General features: G+C 41.9%; 1 protein-coding gene across 5 annotated transcripts; it reads right to left on the bottom strand.

Moving 5' to 3' along the window:
- Positions 1-380: 380 nt before the first annotated feature.
- MIIP (migration and invasion inhibitory protein) lies at positions 381-16,078 on the bottom strand. Of its 5 annotated transcripts, none has more exons than XM_072156540.1 (10): positions 16,060-16,078; positions 14,757-14,947; positions 6,671-7,078; positions 5,708-5,807; positions 5,059-5,170; positions 3,620-3,678; positions 3,407-3,533; positions 2,153-2,249; positions 1,713-1,835; positions 381-1,536 (listed from the first exon to the last, which is right to left on the bottom strand). In XM_072156540.1, the coding sequence occupies exons 2-10, from the start codon at positions 14,898-14,900 to the stop codon at positions 1,444-1,446; spliced, it is 1,263 nt and encodes a 420-aa protein (XP_072012641.1). In that variant the 5' UTR covers positions 14,901-14,947; positions 16,060-16,078; the 3' UTR covers positions 381-1,443. The 5 variants fall into 5 exon arrangements, with proteins under 5 accessions (XP_072012641.1, XP_072012640.1, XP_072012637.1 ...); XM_072156539.1 differs by lacking the exon at positions 16,060-16,078 and adding an exon at positions 15,394-15,676; XM_072156536.1 differs by lacking the exon at positions 16,060-16,078 and adding an exon at positions 15,424-15,674.
- Between the last annotated feature and the right edge of the window lie 474 nt (positions 16,079-16,552).

The raw sequence follows: 16,552 nt of genomic DNA, 5'->3' as shown, positions 1-16,552 counted from the left end.
AAAAAAAAAAAAAAATGAAAAAAATTTGCACAAATGAATAATGCAGTTGATAAGAAAATATTTCCCGTTCCTGCCCTTTGACTGATAAGGAAATATGTTCTTGTGTTCCCTTCCTTTACTCATTAAAGCAGTTTTTGTAAGCGTTTTCTGTCCTTTATCTCTTAGATGTCAGTGGATACAGAACCAGATAAAGGGTATAACTCTTTAACGACAGTACCTGCAGAGTTCAAAAACCATTGAAGGGGTTAAACATTTGCCACCTTATCTGTCTGAAGTGGACAAACCACAGAAGGCTTTCAGCTACATTGTTCACTACTGGAGAAAGAAGGAACACAAAAAATGAGCTGCTTTCCCAAAGTATGTTACAAGGTTTATTATTATCACCTGCTCTATTCATTTGGGCAATAAAAATATTAGCTTCAACTAAATAAGTTAACACATTTTTTATTGAAAACTAAATACATAAATGAATAAAATAAAAACACCAAAAAAACAAAAATTCAAATCACCCCCCTTTTCATAGACCTTTTATGAATATAAATAAAGAATAAAAATCATAAAAATATGTTTGGTATCGCCACATCCCAAAATGTCTGATCTGATCAAAATATAATAACGGTTACTCCTGGTGTTTAACCCCGTAAATGGAAAATAGCGCCCAACATTTTGAAAAAGGACGTACAGTCCTCAAAATGGTAGCATTGAAAAGTCATCAAAATTCGCAAACAATGACACCACACACAGCTCCGTACACCGAAGTATGAAAAGGTTATTAGCGCCAGAAGATGGCAAAATGAAGAATTCTTTTTTTGTACAGGAGGCTTTAATTTTTGTAAAATGTATGAAAAATTTATAAAACCTATACATATTTGGTATCCCTGTGATCAAACCGACCTGAAGAATAAAAGTAGACATGTCATTTGGGGCGCTTAGTGAAAGCTGTAAAATCCAAGCCCACAAGAAAATGGCGCAAATGCACTTTTTCATTAATTTCACCGCATTTGGAAAGGTTTTCCTGCTTCCCAGTACACGGCATGGAATATTTACTACCGTCACTACGAAGTATAATTTGTTAAGCAGCCCTCAAAACAAGCCCTCACACAGCTCTTTACATGGAAAGATTAAAAAAAAAAAGTTTTAGATTTTTGAAGGTTAGGAGTAAAAAAAGGGGTTGGTCGTTGAGGGGTTAATGACATCAAGCAAAGCTCTTGAAACAGTGGAAACGGAAACGCACATTTCTCAATTAGCACCATTTTTAGAGTAACTTTACCTATGGATAGTGTTTTACTTGTGTGACTTATTTATTGACTATTAAAGTGATTTAGGGTTTTGCACCCTGCACATCTGTTAGTGGAATGAAAAGTGGCTGCTGCTTGACCAGGATATAACCACATTTCTAAGAAAAGCATTTTGAGTCTTTTTGGTTTTCTTCTCCTTTGGACTTCACTTAATATTTCTTGTATGGAAGGCGATTGAGCGAGACAAGTTTAGCAGATTGTCAGATGTTGCCCGTGAAGCGTAGTAAGAAGCATTGTCCTGGAAATGAAATCCATAGAATTAGGTTAGGATTCGGACATCAACTGAAGAAGTTGTCAGCAGTTCATTGCATATGATGAGGTCCACATATTTACTGGACTCGTAGTGCAGAAGTAAGGGAATGGGACATTGTAGGCCAGACGAGGAGGACTTTCATTTAGTACACATTCTCTTACCATGCTCACATTACTGGTCATAGAAGGAGTTACCAAGTTTGGCGCTGTGGAGGTCTTCAAGTCCAGACTGGAAACTTTGAGCTCGCAAGAAGGCACAGCATTTTCCCATCCAGCTAAACAATGCTAAAAGTGAAAATCAAAAGCTTGGATCCCACAGATTACAGCATACTGTAAAATATCTGTTTGCACTTAGTGAATAGAACTTTTTGCACTTTACTTATCGAAAACCATCCAGATCATATTTTGATCATATTTGTGTAGCCAGGCCTCCAATGCATAAAAAAAGTATGCCCCTATTCACTGACAGCAAACAAAGATCTCAGAAACTCAAAATATAATACATTACATAAAATTAGAAAACATAACCAAATTGGGGGGAAAACAAGGTTAATAAAAATAACAGTACAAATGTATATAGGTCAAGGAATGAAGCTACTTACAGATGGCAATGCAAGGGTGTCTGTAGGGTCAAAGCTTTTCCTCCTATGGGCTCTGTATTTATAAGGTGGAAGCAGGGTGCTCCGGGGGATGCTCACCCTAAAGTACAGTGATAAAATATTTGATGAAAAACATTAGACATTAAGAGGCTTAAGAGGATAAGACAAGTACAGCAAGGTACGAAAAATGTCAATGCAGTTTTTAGTCAACAGTATAGTTCACCATGAAAACCAATCAGAACTCAGCTTTCATTTTATAAACAGCTGTGGGAAAATGAAAGCTGAGCTCTGATTAGTTGCCATGAGCAACTAGAACAGTTCTACTTTGACACTTCTGATTAATCTCCCCATGTTTATATTGTTATTATAGAAGGGAGAGTGCATGACCCCGATTGAACGCGAGTCGTCTTTCAATGGCGAGGGGTGGGGTGAGGAGTTCTCCTTTCCCCTCCCTACTCCACCTGGCCCTATGCTTGCCTGGGATCCGGTCTGGGCGAGCACACGGTCATTTAAATGTAGCGTAAAGGGTACCTACGACCACATATCTACCTATAAAGGAAGATCGGGTGGTAGGTACATCTATAAGAGGTGAGGATAGCCCTTTTAAGGGCCAATCCTCATGCCCCACAATCTTTTGATATCTTTTATTTGGCTAATATGTAAATTTTCTAAAGCGGCTACTGGTGCATGGAGTAGCCAGAGCTGAGGCTACACGGCACGGCTTCTCCACGTCCCAGTAGCCTCTTTGTTCCTCCTACCAGAAATCTTCGGCTCGCAGCTCCTCATAGCTGCGTGCCCCGATCTTAGAAACCTGCCGTCTGCGCAGAACAGCAGGCCCGCGGCTGCACGGTCACTGCTCCGAAGCCGGAGCCACTGTGCAGTCGGCAGGTTTCTCGGACGAGGGCGCGCAGTTACGAGGAGCTGCGCACCGAAGATTTCTGGTAGGAGGAACAAAGGGGCTACTGGGGCGTGCCACGTAATTTACATATTAGCCAAAAGTTATCAAAAGATTGTGGGGATGTGTGGATTAGCCATTAAAAGGGCTATCCTGACGTCCTATAGATGCACCTACCACCCGATCTTCCTTCATAGGTAGATATGTGGTGGTAGGTTCCCTTTAATTATGTGGGGAGGATAGTAGTCCAGGGACACCTATGGGGTGGGGGAGGGTTAAAGGGAAATTTCTTCCCTACTACATAGGATTAAATATCTACCACTTTATGTAACAATGTCATTGTGCATAAAAGGTTTATCTACCTTATATATGCAGGCTCTTCCAAAGATATGGGACGTCTGCCTCTTCGCTTCTTGCATATGGGACATGCAGGTTCCATACCCATTGGGGATGTAAATAATCGCTGGTTCACTCTGTAACAGTATACACCTGCAAGATATATAAATGCCATAATGATTATAACCCACATTTACCAACTTCCTTGCCCCAAAAAGCTGTAAGCTTTAAGTCCTTACACTGATGGGTGTCCATTGAGGGATCCAGATCTTCTAAAGATGTGTCTTGTGTTCCTGATCTGAAAATATAACATAAAAGTATCAATTATCAACCAACTGCTGAACCACATGGAACATCAGTATATAACAGTAACAATCATTACATGAACTGTCTATATCAGGAAACTCCATTTTAACCGTTAATTTTGTAAGCAAGAATAATACACAATTTCACAGATATAAGTCCACCCTGTTTCTATCAGCCCTGGTGTACACAATGTACAAAAATAGGAATATATACTGAGTGGCACTACTATGTGCATGAATCTTCAGGGTATAGCACTGCCAGGATTATTTAGGTTGTGTGTCAAGCCTTGTAGGAGTAAGTGGTGATATAATTCCAAAAATTGCTAAACAGTCCCAAAATATGAAAAAACTGTAGAATGGCACTCACCAAAGCTTCTCTTTTAGTCCAATTTATTGAAAAATACACAAAGACATGGTGTGGAATCAACACTTCATAAGGAAGGGGAAGACGCAAAGACTCATACAGTTTGTGAAGTGTTGATTCCACACCATGTCTGAGTATTTTTCAATAAATTGGACTAAAGGAGAAGCTTTGGTGAGTGCCATTCTACAGTTTTTTTTTCATATTCTGGTATACACAATATTGGTTGACCCTGGATCAAACCGTAAATCTTCTTCTGTCTAAGGTCTGGCATGGCAGGTTCTCCTCATGAAAATCTCCTGTCTTCCCCTTCCAGTCGCTCTGCTCTACAACCCCGCCCTCTGCATTCTAAGACATGCTCACACATACACACTTCCTGCCAGCAAGTGAGGAGAGAAAATCTACAGCCAAGATAAAATCTTCATAGCAGGGAACTGAGTGTTTTATAACTCAGATATCATGGATCTCATCATCTCTCATCTCTGATCTGTCTCATCTCTCTTTTTCTATGTGTCAGATACTAGTAGAATGTTCAGAATGTAAATGAAAGTTTATATAAACCCTGTACCCCGATAATGTAACTACATTGTGTTTTTACATCTCACAGGGATTCACCTGATTTTTTTTTTTTTGCCCGGTGGGGATTTGAACTCACAACCTCCACTCTGTGCCATGCCATAGAGATGCAGCACCTGTATTCACTGTCAATGGGAGGATTTCTCAGAGATCTCTCAATACATCACTAAATTATTATTTTTTTTTAACAAATAATTTTATATATAAACATTACCAGGACAACCTTCACAATACATATAATAAAATATAAAAAACTGAGCTGAGCCCTGCCCCCAGCTGTTTGCATTGCATTTCTAAACGCAATGTAAATGCCCCACATGAATGCACCCTTAACACTGAATGCAAAAACTTTATTTTCTTGAAAGTATCAGATTGGTATCAAGCATCATATCGCACTCAAAATTCTGGTATCAGTGCAACCCTAATATTGACTTACCCAGCGAAATATTCATGTGCACATTCCTCCCGGTTAACACGACGAAATTCACCAATCTCTGCGAAAAACTGGTCAGATTTATTAGTGATGGGAGACTTCACTTCCAGCAATCCTGAAAAATACATGATTAACACTGGTAAAACATACTGGACTACTGAACAGACAAAAGCTGTGCTCTTGGGAAAATTTGGGAGACAAGTAAAAATTAAAAGCTTATATAGCTGGTTAGTGACTGCAATTACCCCCCTTCCAAAATCTCCCAGTTGAGGAATTTTATGAAAACTGCAGGATGCAGAGGTCTCGGTTACAAAAATAAGGGGTTTTCCAAATTACAAAAATTATAGTTAAAATGGGCTATACAAGTGACCAGTAACATATTAAAAAAGTATTTACCGCTTCCCACTGCTATAGCTACAGGTGGTACCCTACTACCAAATCGATCTGCTCTTTAAGACACGCACTTAAAGGAAATCTACCATCAATATCAAGCATGATAAACCAGGGACACTTACTAATAGATGTAGGCAACACGTGGTACTATTCTTACATTTGTTATCCATAGCCTTTTGAGATTTTTGTAACAGGTGCCGTTATTTGGCAAGCAGCAGTTCCTATGCCCTATTAACTATTCTAGTACAATTATACTGACCTGCTATCCAGTCATACCCCAGTAACGGGCGAGAAGAAAAATGTGTCCCCAGGGAAGGAGATCCATCATCGCACATAAATGTGACGTGTCCTGTATCTTTCTGCAAGAGAACACAATAGAAGGCTTCTGATTTAAGGAGGTTGCCATTTCTCATTCAGCTTCATGCAATTTTGAAAGGGATCATAAAAGGAGACATAAAAGGATACATGGAGCTTTTCTCCCATTTTGCAATCTACTCCTTGCATTAGCTTTAATGTGGAACAAAAAAGCAAAAGCTCAATTTAGAAAAGCTGTCTTAGGGGGAAGATTTGCAGATGATGGATGGCAATCATTGAGGGTCCAGGCCCTGTCATTTAAGACTACTGTGTTGTTTCACTAAAGAAACATCTTAGTCAGTAGTTTGCAGAATGAGTGAGAGACCCCAGAATGAGTCACGTCGCAGCCACCCTTTCCACCTGCAAGTCACTCAACACCAACAGCTAGGACATGAAGCTGCAGGCAATCAACATGAAGACATATGGTCACTCTTGAGAAAATTAAGGATTAAAACACAGGATTAAAAGGACCAATACACAGGTTAAATTGGCTCTCTACATCAGTGAGGGTCTGGATCACCATCAACAAGAGCTGCTCAGGATCACAAAGGGTTAAATCCCTATTACTAATACTGTTGATAAACCTAAAATCTTGATAACTGCCCAGTAACAGGAAATACTCTTCAAGATAAAATCAGAGAGAATCTACATCTCTTTTAAAGAGTGTTTCCTCTAAAATACAGAATTATCATATATATTCATTATGAGCATAATCCGTTTCTTGGAAAGCTGGGTGGAAACCACTACATGTAACTCTTCGAATGCTCAAAAGACTTTGTCACTCGAATTTACCATATTAGTGGCAAATATGTATCAACAAAACACACTTGTATTATTTAACCGTGGGGAAAACCAATGCAGATGGTACCTTTGTGCTTCGGTTTGGTGTCAGGAGAATAGATTTTGGGGTTCTTGGCTCTTTGATTCTCAGATTACCATCATCTTCTAACCGGTCGAAATACTGAGGAGGAAACTCACTTGCACCCGTGTAATGGCTAAATTCAGGTTTAATCATTGTAGAATTCAGGATGCTGAGAGGTTTCACGGGAGAATCTAACCTAATAGCATCCTGAGTAAAGCCAATCCCCTGTTTGGATGCCCCCAGATTTACAACATGAGTAGACAATTTGCGAGGGCTGGATTTTCTAGGGGTACACAGGGCTTGTCTTGCAGCTTTGGATGAAACTTGTGTTGTCTGCAGAGCTGGATCCTGATTTCCCAGAGGACATCTCAGAAGTGCCCTGGGTCCATTCCATGATGTGTCAGGTATACAAGTCTACATGAAAAGAATATTCAAGTATCATATAAGATGGAACAGGTGTTAAAGAGACGCTAGATCTGAAACTGGTCTACTAAGAATTTTATGTATAACAGGAGCCATTGTAAGCTTAAGAGAGGTTAATATGAATGGCCTTCAGTAGTCGAGTGACTGGAGACCCCCTTGACTGCCATAACTTCTACTTTGTACCTTTCATGTCCTTAGCTAGTGCCATCCATAGACGTCACCAGCTACCTGTCTCTCCGATGATGTTACTGTACAATGATAAGCTGATTACCTCTCAAGAAGGATCAGTGATGCTCAGTTACCTGTAAGCTGCACAATATTATACCTCTTGAGGCACATGGGTGTATTTCATGGCTGAAGTCACTTGTTTAGCTTTGCTTTATACCAAAATCTACCATCAAAATGAAACATGATAAACAGAGACATTTACTTATAGATCCAGGCACCATGACTGTGGTAATCTTCTTTTCCTCTCGTCCTACAGGCAGCACTGATGGGTAAGAGTCTGGAGTCCTAATTATGACAGAAGAACACAATAACAATGTTAATTAACAATAAATCAATTAACCGACTGCCCTATAAGTATCCTAGGAGTCAAGGAAGAGGCGTGTTTTTTTTTCTTCTGTCCTAATTAGGTTTACTGCCAGTATCCTCTTGCTCCCCTGAGGCCTGGGCTGTGGTGCACGTCCAGCAGGGTAGAAGCAAATGTCTTACCAGTGGCAATCCTGGTGAAATTACATTCTGAGGCTGTCCTTCCCCCCGTGGTGGCGGAAGTCCAGTATTTTCGGAGTTTCTGGATAAACTCCCCTCCTACTGCGTCTCCCATTGGAAGCGGGAACCGCTGTATTCTCAGGTACGGCTTTTGAATAAGCAGAGAAGTGGAGGTCAGATTTGTGTTGCACTCAATACTTTGGGATATAGCTGCTGTTTTGCCGCATCTCCCCCTTCCTGAAGCCACCATCTACAATGTACCGTAAGGTGGTTTCTATATTGTTGTGAACAAAGCTCTTGCTAACCTTAGGGCTCAGAGCGTCCCTGCATCCTTTTCTTATGTTAGAAGGATTTGGTTGTTAGCCCGGGTGTCGCCTCTGACCAGGTGCATTGCATTTCCTGTTGGGAATGTTTTAAGGCTGTACTGTTCAGGTATGCTCTCTGCACCTGCCAGGCAGCAGAGTCAGTCTGAGCTTAAGGTTTGTTCCTTTCATGAGTGCCCTTGTTCCTTCATTTGGCATGTCCTAACACTTGTTGTTTGTGTTACAGATGTCCAGCCTTGGTAAAAGGAAGAGAAAGTCTCATCATAGAGACTGTATTAGCTGTGAGCAGCCTATACCGGATGATTGCCCTGATGATGTTTGTGCCCCTTGTGCAGCTCCTGCTCAGACTTCAGGAGGAGACGTATTTTTTCAGTGGATGAAGGAAAAAATGTCTGCTGTATTTGATGAGATGAGTTCAAAGAAAAAGAAGTCTAAAAGACATCATAAACGTAGAAAACATCATAGGCAATCATCTTCTATATCTTTACCTTCTAGTAGCTGCTCAGAAGCCCAGATAATTTCTGGGGATAGCCCTGAATCGGAAGGTTCTGGGCCAGATGTATCTGAGGATTTTTTTCTGTTTCACAAAGATAAAACCTCTAAATTGATCAAGGCGGTTAAAAGTGTAATGGAGACAGATGAGTCTCATAATGACTCTGTTAACCAAGATGCACTTTTTTATTTTCCCAGAAAAAAAGCCAAAGTATTGCCTAGTCATCCTGATCTTAAAGTCCTCTTTGAACAGGGTTGGTCTAAGCCTGAAAAAAGATTTGATTTGGGGTCTCGTTTTCGAGCAGTATACAAAATCGACCCTAAAGAATCTGAAGAATGGGAATTGCCTCCCAAGATTGATATCCCAGTGGCTAAACTATCTAAAAAATCTATTTTTCCTGCAGATGAATCTTCTTTACTTAAAGACCCTCTTGACAGGAAAGCTGACGCTATGCTCCGCAGAAGCTATCAACTCTCAGCAGCCATGGCTAAGGCATCTCTTGCTACTGTGCCTGTTGCACGAGCCTTAAGATTATGGCTAAGCCAGATTGGTCGGGACATTTTGGATGGAGTCCCTAGAGAAGAAATTTATGAGAATTTGTCTTCTGTTAAACTTGCAGGCGATTTTCTGTGTGATTTTTCTCTTGACTCTTTAAAACTTGCATCTAAGAACATGCTAACGGCTAACTCTGCACGTCGTGCCCTGTGGATAAAACCCTGGACAGGGGATGTAGCCTCCAAACATCACTTCTGTTCACTTCCCTTCCACCCATCTTCCTTGTTTGGGAAAGACCTGAAGGAGGTGTTGAAGAATCTTAGTGAAGATAAGGGGAACTCTTTTCCACAAGTAGCCAGTACCTCCAAAAAACCGAGCTTTCCACCTAGAAAAGCAAGACCGGAAAGACCTTTTCGTGCATTTCGTAACCGACGTAGAGGAGTTCAGAAGTCTAAAGACAGAACTGTCTTCCACAGTAAAAAAAACGAGAAGCCTGACTTCTGACGCCATGCCAGGTCTGTCTCCAGTAGGTGCAAGGGTGGCAGACTTCGCTCACTTATGGACAGACATCACATCCGATGCTTGGGTACTGTCCACAGTAAAAAACGGATACGCTTTGGAATTCGACAAGATTCCGCCAGAAAGATTTTTGAGTACAAAAATCGAAAAATCTCAGATCCTTCCCTTGTTGCACGAATTTATCCAAAAAAGAGCTCTAGAAGAAGTCCCTTTGTCAGAAAGAGGAAAAGGAGTGTACTCCGCCATATTTGCTGTACCAAAGCCAAACAACAGGTGGAGATTAATTATAGACCTCCGCTATCTAAACAAATTCTTGACCAAAATTGCATTCAAGATGGACTCCATAAAATCAGCCACCGCCATTCTACAGCAAAGCAACTACATGGCCAAAATAGACCTGGCCGATGCTTATCTCCACATTCCCATCAGGAGAGGTCACAGAAAATATCTGAGAATAGCAATTGTGACCAATTCAAGAACTCTTCACTACCAGTTCACCTGTCTGCCATTCGGCATTACATCAGCCCCTCGCGTCTTCACCAAGACCACCATAGTTCTGGCGGCTGCACTGAGACTTCGGGGGATACAGATCGTGCCCTATTTGGACGACTGGCTGATCATAGCAGAGAATCAATCTCTCTTGAAACTTCATCTTCAGATGACAATCGATCTTCTACAACAACTGGGTTTCCTAATCAATTGGGAAAAATCCCTTCTTATTCCAACAACCAGAATTCAGTTCCTGGGGTATATTCTCGACTCGTGCAGTATGACTATTCATCTTCCTCAGGAGAGAATCTTGAAAATCAAGCAGTCCGTGCACTACCTTATCAAGACAAGATGCACAACGGTCAGAGCAGCCATGAGGGTCCTGGGTCTGATGACTTCAATAATAGAAGCAGTTCCTTGGGCAAAGGCACATTTCAGACAGCTACAACTCAACATTCTGGCTGTTTGGAACAAATCTCCAGCAGGGTTCGACAAACCGATTGTACTAACTCCTCAGACCAGAGTCAGCCTCGGTTGGTGGTTGAGGAAGAATTTGGCGTCCGGCAGATCTTTACGTTTTGTTCAACCCCAGATCCTGACAACCGATGCCTCATCCTCAGGTTGGGGGGCCCACCTCGGCAATCTCTGGGTTCAGGACAAATGGAATTACACAGACAGGACTCTGTCCTCAAATCAAAGAGAATTGAAAGCCATTTATTTAGCCCTGAAATTCTTTCAGACCCAGCTGAAAAAACAGCATGTGAAGGTACAGACCGACAATCTGTCATGTGTTTATTACATAAACAAGCAAGGGGGTACCAGGAGCACACCCCTCATCAAACTGTGTCAAAAGATTATCTCCTGGGCCGAGGAAAACCTTCAGAGTCTGTCAGCAGTCCACATTCGAGGGTCTCTGAACACTCGGGCAGACATTTTAAGCCGCTCTCAACTAAGACCAGGGGAATGGTCCCTGAACAGTGTTATCTTCCAACAGATTGTCAGTCGGTTCGGTTGTCCACAAATGGCGACCAAACAGAACTCGAAGTTGCCAATGTTTTGCTCTCTTTACAGGTCAGACCAACCCTATGCAGTGGATGCCCTGTCTCTTCCCTGGACCAACCTGTTCATTTACATATTTCCTCCGATACCGCTCATTCAGAGGATACTTTACAAAATCAAAGAAGAGAAACCGAATGCAATTCTGATCCTACCATTTTGGCCACGCAGAGTATGGTTTCCTCTTGTAATGAGGTTGTCCAAGGGCGAATATTGGAAACTTCCTGCAGTTCCACATCTCTTGGAACAGATGGGGTTTTTCCATCCATCACCACAGAAGCTACAGCTTACGGCCTGGAGATTGAGAAGAAGACCCTAACAGGTCTAGGTCTTTCATCCAGAGTTATAAAGACATTGTTGTCAGCTAGAAGACCAGCGACCATTAAGTCCTATGGTAGAGTTTGGAAAGTCTTCACATCCTGGTGTTCAGATAATTCTGTATCTGAACCTTCAGTCTCAGATATTCTTACTTTTCTACAGGATGGCCTTGATAAAGGTTTAAAACCTGCTACCTTGAAGCTTCAGTTTGCTGCAATCAATGCTTTAAATAACAATAGATTCTCATCTAATCATTTAGTACGGAGATTCTTCAAGGCTTTAAGGAACATCAAACCTCCTATTAGGCCACCATGTCCACAGTGGGATCTTGCCTTGGTCCTACATCATCTCACAGAACCTCACTTTGAGCCTATACAGGAAGCTTCTCTCAAATGTTTATCGTGGAAGACCTTCTTTTTAGTTGCCGTTTCCACTGCTAGAAGAATTTCAGAGCTGCAAGCCTTATCCTGCAAAGAGCCATACTTACAGATAAGACCAGACTGCATCATACTAAGAACAGTTCCATCGTTTATTCCTAAAGTGGCCTCAGTTTCTAGTTTAAATCAGGAATATTATCTTCCAGCTTTGTGTCCAACTCCTGCTAATGCTCATCAGCAAGTTCTGCATCTTCTGGATGTTAGAAGATCCGTCTTGACTTATCTAGAGAAGACAAAATCTTTTAGAAAATCTGAATCTCTGTTTCTCCAATTTCAAGGTCCAAGAAAAGGGATGAAGGCCTCTGCAGCCTCTCTCTCTCGATGGATAAAGCAGAGTATTTCTATGGCTTACAGAGCCTTGGGACAACCTTCACCTTTACAGATTAGGGCTCATTCTACAAGATCTACTGCTACTTCCTGGGCAGAGTATGCAATGCTCTCTATAGATCAGATCTGTCAAGCAGCTTCTTGGACTTCTTCTAATACTTTTGCTAAACATTACAGGCTGGATGTCTCCTCAGCTGGCTCAGCCTTTGGCGTATCGGTGCTATCTACAGTGGCTTCGAAAATTTGTCCCCCCCTTTGATTTGCTACCTAAATCCCATCAGTGCTGCCTGTAGGACGAGAGGAAGATCTAAATTTTGCTTACCTGAAAATTTCTTTTCCTCGAAGTCCAAAGGCAGCACTATTATATTCCCTCCCAATAAAATAATTTTTTTGCTGCATAAAACACGCCTCTTCCTTGACTCCTAGGATACTTATAGGGCAGTCGGTTAATTGATTTATTGTTAATTAACATTGTTATTGTGTTCTTCTGTCATAATTAGGACTCCAGACTCTTACCCATCAGTGCTGCCTTTGGACTTCGAGGAAAAGAAATTTTCAGGTAAGCAAAATTTAGATCATATTTGTTACCTATGGCCTCCTTCCTTCTCCAATCAACTCTTAAAATCTTGCTTATCAACCTGAAGGCCTCTGGGGTGTTACCAGAGCCTCTCCGTGCTGCAGATTCACAGGCTGTTACAACAAGGATAACATGTCAGTATGAGACCTGTTCTGCTCATTGTAAAAGGCTGTAAAACTACAGCAGTGAGGAGCTCTGTAAACACCCCCAGAGCCATTCGGGCTCATTAGCATAATTACAAAAGCTGATTTTAGAATGACCGAGGCCATGGATAACTAACATAAGAAGATAAGCACAGTCACAGTGCCTGGATTTATGAGTAAGGGCCCCTGGTTTTTCATGCCTGGTTTTGATAGTACATTTCCTTTAAATACTTCTCTTTTACACACTAAAGATAATAAATGACACCCATTTAATGTAACGATTTCACCCTGCGCTGGCACACCACAGCCTGTAATTACTTAGTGGCTCTGGCCTCTTAGCAGATATGAACGCGATCTACAACAGGTCAGACCCAGCAGAGAATTTAACTGTAGTAAGTATGGTGGGTCAGGGCACTCATGCCTGGCGGGTCAGGGAATTCATGCCCCCGCCCACCATCATGCCTAGTTTGGAAAAGCCAGAGATAAGGCTTGTTATATGCCTATAAATATATCTGCCTCAATAAATAAATGTAATTTAATAAGGGAGCCTCAATTAAAATGTTTTATAGATGGATAGACCCCCACTTACTATGCAGAATTTACCCCTGAACATCTAATATGTTGATAACCAAAAGTGGGTAAACTACTGTATATCTGGAGGTCTTGTAGTAAACGTATGCCCTTCTGCATTTTGTTTACTTTCTATCCTATTTCAATTCTCCCATTTGTGGGGATCTCAGATCTCTTTGACAACCTAAAAAGGGAGGATAGGTCCATAGACTTTCATATATTGATATTGACTGAGTGGTAGGAAATGTAAATCTATGTAAATACCCATTGTGGGTGAAATGCTTCAGGGGTGGACCTACAGGGCATGCCATTCAACCTGCTATATGTAACACTTCTACCTGTGGGGACTTACTTTTTTTGTTGTATTTTTTTTAATTGCTATTGCTTTACAATGCTTATAATTGAAGGAGGCACCTGGAAATCGGATATCCCCAGAGTCTCATGTATATCTTGTATTTTGAAAAGCCCAATGAAATTGTATTATACCTTTAGAGCTACACTGGCAATCCTTATGATTGTCATCAGAAACCCTTAGCTAGTGCAGCTCTGCAGCATAATATACATAATATGTACATAATATACAGGATAAGGTAATGTATGTACATAGTGCCTCCAACAGCAGAATAGTGAGTGAAGCTCACTGTATGATACAGAATGTAAATCAGGATCAGTACAGGATAAGTAATGCATTTATACAGTGACTGCATCTCTGGAGTGAAATACAGGCTCTCACTTGGGATCAGTACTGGATAAGTAACATAAGGAATTGTACATAGTGACTCCAATAGCATAAAATAGTGAAACATTCCGTGTGTACTTTGCATCATCCTATATGTAACTCTACTCCAGAGCTGCAGTCACTATTCTATTGGTTTAAGGGACTGTTTCAGGTCCCCATATTACCCCTGATGGATGGGGTCCCCACAGATGGAGCATAAACGTTGCCTCTCCATTTATTATCTAAGGCGCTGCCAGAGAAAGCCAGGCTCTGTGCTCAGCTATTTCTTGCAGTCCCATAGACTGTGAATATAGTGGTAAGGCAGCTGGGTGACTTTCTGCTCCATTCTTTAGGAGGGGACTACCCTTTGTGCAATTGGTAGCGGGCCCCTAGCCATGAGCATGTTATCCCGATCTACAAAAGAACATGGAAGCGTTAGAAAATCTCTCCATATACAGTTCCATCGGCTCTTCGGACATGGCATAAATCTTACCTTGGAGAGATCATGGGGTGCCATGAGGTGGACATTGCTGTCAGTGAATAGCTGCTTCCTTACTTCATCCTGTTTTATGTTCAGCTTCTCCAGAAGAGATCTATTCAGGCGTCTGAGCTCCTCAAGTTGATCGGAAGAGGACATATTCTTATTTCCACAAATTTTTAATCACAGACTGAATGTTATCATTTCTAGAACACAGGAGAAGACATTTTGTAACATTCACCAATAAGTAAAACTACAACTAGTACCTGAGGTTCTATTAAAGAAATTACACCCATCAGGATACATGGGCGGTTATGCTGGGAGTTGTAGTTGTGGCCAATATAGATGCACCTACAGGGGTGGTTACTCAACTTTCTCAGATGTCAGTATTATGGGGGCAAGTATTTTGGAAAGCATTCAGCTTTCCCAGGAACAGATACAGCTAAGAAATAACATTTCACAGAGGAGGAGGGCACAGTATGTGCGCATCATTGGCTCTGCGAGGAAAAGGCAGCAACCCGGGCGCGTACACGTGTCCTCCCTATGTGATAGACACACCGGTATTACAGACACACTCCTCCAGCGCACACCTCACACCGAAACCCGTGTCTTTCCCCGGGGAGATCTCCAATCCGCTCCCCAGTGCATTAACCTGTAACGTCGATCAACCAGCGACACTTACTGGGGATGTAACGCAATGAACAACTTCTAAAAGCAGCAACACACGTTTCCGGGAATTCCAGTGCGCGGCCTCCGAAACACTGTTGCTGATTTAAGGAAGTTTAATATTTCCTCACGTGACTTCTGGTGACTTCAGCCATTGGTCAGATTAAAACCGCGTCTATTCGCGCGTTACGTGAAGAGGACGCTCTACGAGGCGCTATGGTAACCAAATTAGGAGTCAGGCGGCGGCCGACACCACAAAATCCAGCCTGCGTCTGTGGTGTGTGAATGTCCAGGCAATGATAGTCTAGAAATGATGCAGTAATAAGAGCGCGGTGAGACCGCCCACATCTCCAACTAATGCAAGAAACAGAGGGATAGAAGTTGTGACATTGCTGTAGTATAGTCAAGGGGGTTATTTATCATTAGGCGGCTCCTTGGGACAGTTCTACGTCTGTTTTTGGAGGTCAGATTCATTAAGTGGCTTTGGTCCTTTAATAAATGTTGTTACACTCTACTTGCCAATTGGGATTTAAAAATAAAAAAAGTTGCAAAATGCACAGGCGCAGGGGTGACTATGCAGCATTTTATGCGACTTTCTTATAGGCAACCTGTCACCAGGGACCTCACAATAGAATTGAATGTTATAACTTACCTTTCACCCTGACAGGATCCTCTCTGTAGTTCCAGGGGTTGGACTTCGGTTTGGATGCATTTAAAAAAATAACATGTAACTTGTGTGTGCTGCAGACTTCTCAGCTCCTCCTAGCATGCCCCGGACCATGTGCCCCGACTGTCCCGGGTCAGCAGGACACTCATCGCTCTGCACAGACAGATTTCTCCACTCTGTGCACTGTAATAGTGAATGGAGCTGTCAGCTCAGTTCTCCACTACAGAGAGGAGAGGCCATCACACAGCAGTTCCTGCATCAAACAGAGAACTATAGCTGCGGGGAGAAGGAGACGCCAGGTGATGACATCACCATTCCTCAGGCCTGCAGAGAGAAGCCTGAGAAGAGAGAGTGAGTACGAGTGTTTTTTTTTTTCCAATTATGCAGTGGGTGGAGAGGGGAGAGGCACAATGAGGGAACTTGGCCCTGTGAGGGACATTACATGGCGGCTCTGCGAACAATAGAGGGGGCTGCAGGG

This window comes from Engystomops pustulosus, chromosome 6 (genome assembly GCF_040894005.1).
Source record: "Engystomops pustulosus chromosome 6, aEngPut4.maternal, whole genome shotgun sequence".
In the NCBI taxonomy this organism is placed as follows: domain Eukaryota; kingdom Metazoa; phylum Chordata; class Amphibia; order Anura; family Leptodactylidae; genus Engystomops; species Engystomops pustulosus.
Note: the sequence above shows the minus strand (reverse complement) of the source record. Positions and strands in the feature narration are given on the sequence as shown.

Excerpts from the sequence above, each read along its gene's own strand:
- MIIP (XM_072156540.1), bottom strand. The coding sequence starts at position 14,900 with ATGTCCTCTTCCGATCAACTTGAGGAGCTCAGACGCCTGAATAGATCT. Across the intron at positions 7,079-14,756 it reads CACCCCATGATCTCTCCAAG|ACTTGTATACCTGACACATC; the intron begins GTAAGATTTATG and ends CTTTTCATGTAG. Across the intron at positions 1,836-2,152 it reads ACACCCTTGCATTGCCATCT|CATTGTTTAGCTGGATGGGA; the intron begins GTAAGTAGCTTC and ends TTTCACTTTTAG.